Source organism: Glycine max, chromosome 3, assembly GCF_000004515.6.
Source record: "Glycine max cultivar Williams 82 chromosome 3, Glycine_max_v4.0, whole genome shotgun sequence".
NCBI classification, from domain to species: Eukaryota; Viridiplantae; Streptophyta; class Magnoliopsida; order Fabales; family Fabaceae; genus Glycine; species Glycine max.
The window spans coordinates 33,198,066-33,204,015 of NC_016090.4; the positions used below are offsets into that span (position 1 = coordinate 33,198,066).

General features: G+C 33.1%; 1 protein-coding gene across 1 annotated transcript; it reads left to right on the forward strand.

Annotated features, from left to right (window-relative positions):
• The first annotated feature begins 1,185 nt into the window (after nt 1-1,185).
• On the forward strand, nt 1,186-2,548 carry LOC100794412 (momilactone A synthase-like). Its single transcript, NM_001252933.1, is given in 2 exon segments — nt 1,186-1,226; nt 1,494-2,548. Coding segments are annotated over 2 exon segments (810 nt in total). The 5' UTR covers nt 1,186-1,188; the 3' UTR covers nt 2,266-2,548.
• Nucleotides 2,549-5,950: the final 3,402 nt, after the last annotated feature.

Below are 5,950 nucleotides of genomic sequence, written 5' to 3' on the forward strand. Positions count from 1 at the left end.
TTTTTGTTAAATAAAATAAAGATAGGGTGGATTTTTAATTATTATTTTAAAAATTAAATACAAACGAAATACTAGCGCTTATAAGGGAAAATAAAAAAAGTATCACGATGAAACTTTTTGAAGCCTAGGCTACCACCCACTATCTCCTTTTCTATAAAATTAAAACGTGCATGCAAGACATGCATATTGCATAAGAGCAATTTTAACAAGGGTTGCAAAATCGCTACGTGGAAGTTTCTTATCGAATTAAAACTTTACAATTAATTTTTGTAGGTTCCACCACGTTTTGTAGTAATGTAACCAAGTATGGTCCGTGGGACACCTCGAAAATGAAATACGACTTGCACTCTTTATTGGTTTTAATTATAAGAGGACAAACTTACATGAATCAGTTACGTGAGGTATCAAAAATTGGCTGGGTTGGAAAACTTAGAGGAAAAAATTAAGAAATTAAAAAATTATATGATATATGCTAAATATGTTATTGATCTTTCAAGATATTTTATTGAAAAATTGTTAAGTGTCCTCAGATCATACATGACGTTATTTATCATTCCGACCAATAATTAGATCTTAAAAATGAATATATCTTTAATTTAATAAATATAATTAATTGAGACTATGGATGACATTGTATTACTTAATAATTTTTTGCTTTTATGACACAAAAGGACAAACATAACTTAGATTTCATGACCTTTTGCGAAATTAGATCAAGTACTTGCTCGTGGAAGACATGGGTCAGTTACAATATTTATCCTTTTCTGACTACACATTACGGGAATCCCTCGTCATATTCTTTTGTAGTTATCTTCTTATCACTTCTATCCTCGGTGGAAACATAAATCCACGTACGTAGGTATTACGTTACAATGATATTCAAGCACTTCTCTCATTTCTCTTTTTGCTTCCTAAGGAGGAAAAAGCAATTAGTGCACTGTACACAGACCGACCAATCCATTAGACAATTCGAAAACGGTTTCGTGAATTGATGTCGGTTCACCTAAATTTTCTCTTCGCAATAAAAAGTGGGGTCCGAACGAACTTCCATTGCATGGGAGTGAACTCTATATAAGACCAACGCCAACTTCAGATAAAGGCACATCCTTCACGACCACATAAGCAATTAATTAAGCACTCTAAAACATATCTTTATTTCCTTGTCTACATATCTTGAAAAACTCAATCATGGCTAGTGTTTCTTCGGTTTTAGCTCCATTTAGAAGGTAAGGAAGTTAGTTGTAACTTCACCTCATTATTTTCATATAGATAGATAAGTAGATGCAAAAAATTGTCTCTCAAACAAAAAAATAATAAGAGAAAATAAAGTGAGTTTTTCCATGAGTTAATTTTAGCTTACGAAATAACGTATATTTCATTTTTATTATTATTTTTTTTCTTTTAGAAATATTTCTTTGAATAAATTTATCTAATTAGCAGACCTAAAATAGAATATGTACGACTTGCTAGCATAACATGCCAATGCCATGCAGGCTTGATGGGAAGGTGGCGATTATCACTGGTGGTGCGAGTGGTCTAGGTGCAGCCACTGCAAGACTCTTCTCTAAGCATGGAGCATATGTAGTCATAGCTGATATTCAAGACGACTTGGGTCTCTCTGTTGCCAAAGAGTTAGAATCTGCTTCCTATGTCCATTGCGATGTGACAAAGGAAGAGGACGTTGAAAACTGCGTGAACACAACGGTTTCCAAGTATGGCAAATTAGATATCATGTTTAACAATGCAGGTGTATCTGATGAGATCAAAACAAGCATTCTTGACAACAACAAGTCTGATTTTGAGAGAGTGATAAGTGTTAACTTGGTTGGTCCTTTTCTGGGAACAAAGCATGCTGCAAGGGTCATGATTCCTGCTAAAAAGGGATGCATAATCAACACAGCTAGTGTTGCTGGATGCATAGGTGGAGGTGCTACACATGCCTACACAAGTTCAAAGCACGCACTAATTGGACTGACAAAAAACACTGCGGTGGAGCTTGGACAACATGGTATTAGGGTAAATTGTTTGTCACCTTATCTTGTTGTCACACCGTTAAGTAAGAAATATTTCAATATTGATGAAGACAAAATTCGTGAGATATATTCAAACCTAAAAGGTGCTCATCTTGTGCCTAACGATGTGGCCGAAGCTGCTCTTTACTTGGCAGGTGATGAGTCCAAGTATGTTAGTGGTCACAATCTTGTGATAGATGGAGGGTACACTGATGTAAATGCAGGATTTACCGTGTTTGGGCAGTCTCAGTAAAAATTGTAGCTGTGTCTTCAAAGTTAAATCATTATTGTTGGTGTTTGAAGTGTCTGTGTTTCGATGGCCCTGTAGTTCAGAAACTTGAGCTGTTAGCATGTGTGAAGAAAAAGAAGGCAAATTAATACAGGGTGATATGATACCTGCCTTACTGATTATCGTGGATGTGTGTGAAGTGTCTGTATTCGTGCTGTTTTGGCTTTCGTGACTCTGTTTCGATTGCTTTGAAGTTCAAAAACTTTATAGGATTATATTAATATATATGCCTCACTCTTAGCTAGCAGCTGTTTTTGCATTCAAAATTGTTTGATGAACATCATGATGTTATCTTACATTTAACCAGAGAGAATTGAAAAAATAACCAAAGAATTGAAAATATATATATATATAGGTATAATATATAATAGAATTTATAATGTGATAAGAAGAGAGATTGAAAAAAATAAAAAATATTAGTGTAATCTTTAAAATAAGACTGTTGGATATGAAATTGATTTGAAGGCGAGTTTGATATTCATATGCCTTCATCCACTACACGCCAACATAAAATAATAATAGTTGCATTCTTGTGGGGTGCACTCATTCTCGAAGCTGTTTGGTTTTTTTGCCTCCACGTGATATTAATACCAATTGGTTAGTGGGGCATTTTGGTGGAGACAAAGTGATGTTTCATTAATATTAATATTGAGAGGGGTAATGTTAGTTGGGTGGAGGCGTGGAGAGTTATTTCCTGCAGCTATGTATCGTGGTTCTGCTCGGGTATAGCTCATTTTCTGTATCATGCATGGGTTATTCTTTATTCATATTTCATACTCTTTCAGGGAGTATAAATAAAAGCTAACCTATGAAACCTTGATCTGTTTTTCTATTGGTATCGGTTATTAATATAATTCGTTTTTAGTTGATAACATAAAATAAAATAATAATAGCATCTTTTGTTATCGTACACACATTGCACCATCCAAATTAATTTTTCAGTCCTTTGATTTGGGCTGCAGTATTGTGTAATAGTTTGACAAGGAGGGTGTACTTAGCAAATGGGAATTTTTTTTTATGCTGAGTTTGGCTAGCTATTCTAAATGTTGGGTTGGGGTTCTCCGTAGTATATATTCTAAATGTATGGGCTTATTTGATCAAAAAATATTTATTTGATTTGTTTGTTAAGTATTGATTTTTTTATAAAAACAAAAAAAAATATTTTAGTTATTACTCATATTAGGTTACATTACTAAGACTAAGATTAGATTAGATTATATTTCTAAAACTAAGATTAGTTTGGCCATAATTTACAATATTGCAATATTATATTTGTTTAACTTTTTAAAAAATTGAAGCAAATATTGAAACCAAAATTTAAAATATATTTTAGAATTGATGAATCAAGAAGCAGGACATTCAGGCTCTGCTCCATCGTCATCACGGTTAAGCACCCTCAACAAAGAACTGGAAATGGTTCTTACAACTCTGCCTAGTAAGAATGTTTACTTTTCATATGGTTGTCTTCATGTTTACATCAGAGACTGAAATTTGTGTCAAAATATTTGTACCATTCACACGAACGTATATATGATACGTTTACTCACACATGTGACATGTCTATACTTAATTAGCTTTGGTAGTAGGACGTTATGTTTGGTCAATTGTTGTCAAATACCTTAACAAGTAGTAATATGGTATTGTCTGGCTCATTTCGAAGAGTAACATTTTGGCTATTTGATTAATGATTAATTAGGAATTGCATGTATTCCATACACTTTGTTGGTTTTGCTTAGGATGAGAAAAAAATTTGAAACAATGATAGCTGAGAAAAATCTTAGTTTCATTCACTTACCAATGCATCTAGTGCACTTAACAGTTTTAACATCACCAACCGTATTCTATGACTTAGTTAGTTAGCACCCATCTTAGTTTCATTCGCTTAGCTCCATGACTAATGCCTTTGTTTGTTATAGCTTAGAGCTTCCTTGCTAAGCATTTATTTGTCTAACCATAGTCTTTATGGTTAGTATTAATCTCAATTCCGAACTTTGAGAATAGGATATTCCTAGACCACTATAAGCTCACCATATTTTTGAACTAAGTGTTAATTGAAGATTGACTTTGGCAATTGAATGCTAGCTTTCAAACTCGACTTAGAACTCATTGTCTCATTAAGAAATGCCACTTGTTCTGGACTGTTTGATCTTTTATGTTAGTGTTTAAGCCACTTTCCCTATTCTTCAACATTGATGTTTTGATCACACTTGTAAAAACTTTTTGTCATAAAGGCTTTAAACTCAATTCTTAGTGGTTTCAAGTAGAGCTTTATACCTGCAATTTAACACTCCCTTCAAATTGTCTTGCAATATTAATGTTGACGTTGTGTAAAGGAGTTTGTTTTTCATTCACCTACTTTGACATTAATGGTGAAAATAATTACGTAATTATAATGACTAACTTTTTTCATGTTCTCCCAATGCTTAAAACTGTTTGATGAATGTACTTGTGTCATTTTGAAGTAACTGTACACTGGACTTATTGTGTGCGTTGATGAATATGCTTTGGAACAACATTTATATGTTTGTTTCAGCTTATGTTTTTGCTACTTAACAGTTTTATTTGAAATCATTTTTCTTTCGAATATATGTCTAGTTAATAGATTAATAATTCTACCAATTGCTAAGAATGAACTAGCATTCATCATGACTGCTAATTGAATGCCAATTTTTGTTATATCATTGTATAATAATATGCTTAAATATTATGCTTGAATGTGAATTATGTCAGAATTAACAAATGAAGAGCACGAACAGTGCTGTGAAATGGCCAAGATCATGCTAAATGTCACGGTTGCATCAGAGACTATTTTAAACACCGTTAACGCCAAGGACCAGGTCATTTTCATTTTGATTTAATTAACATATCATTATTCTGTTATTTTGTGCAACTAACCAACCTATTTGTCTCATTCTAATGTTTTATCTATTTGAAATGTAGATTTACGATGAAGTTAATAGGTCATTTGTTGTGAGGTGGAAAGACGTACTTGACCGTTTCTGGCATTTGCTTGACAAGGATGGAAATTTCCATACCGTTCTTTACAACCAAAATTTGGACAGACCAACAATTGTAGCAGGGTGGACAACACTAAGAGATTTCTATCACATGACCGAAGATCATCAAGTGTCGTTAACCCATTATGGTAAGAGTGTATTTTTTCTCACCGTATTCAAGAGCAGTAGCCATCCAAAATCTTTCTCAAGATGGTACTCATTATACCATCAAGTTCCAAATTCTGTCACTTTCAACGTGTTTTTCACTCAGCACAAAATTACCTGCAGCAGCCTGGTAAGCAACTTTGCAATTTACATGCCAGCAATTCTATATCTTCCAAGTTTTAAATTTCATATATTTCTGACATAAAATTATTCTTAATATTAGGACGTTCCAAGCACCATGTATTATTTTCTTAAACACAAAGGCTGAACTCATTTGAATTTGGAGGACATTGCAGAATGCCGGATTGTGTTCAATTACTAGAGAAAAACAACTAAAATTAGAGCTAGATGGAAATATTTCTGCAAAACCTAGTCTTTCAAAGTTGGCATGGAAATTGTCTTTGAGTTCCTTTATCCAACAGTTAACTATGTTTTATTTTGGTCATGTTTATGAATTAAATTCAAAATTATTAGGACTTGGAACATTA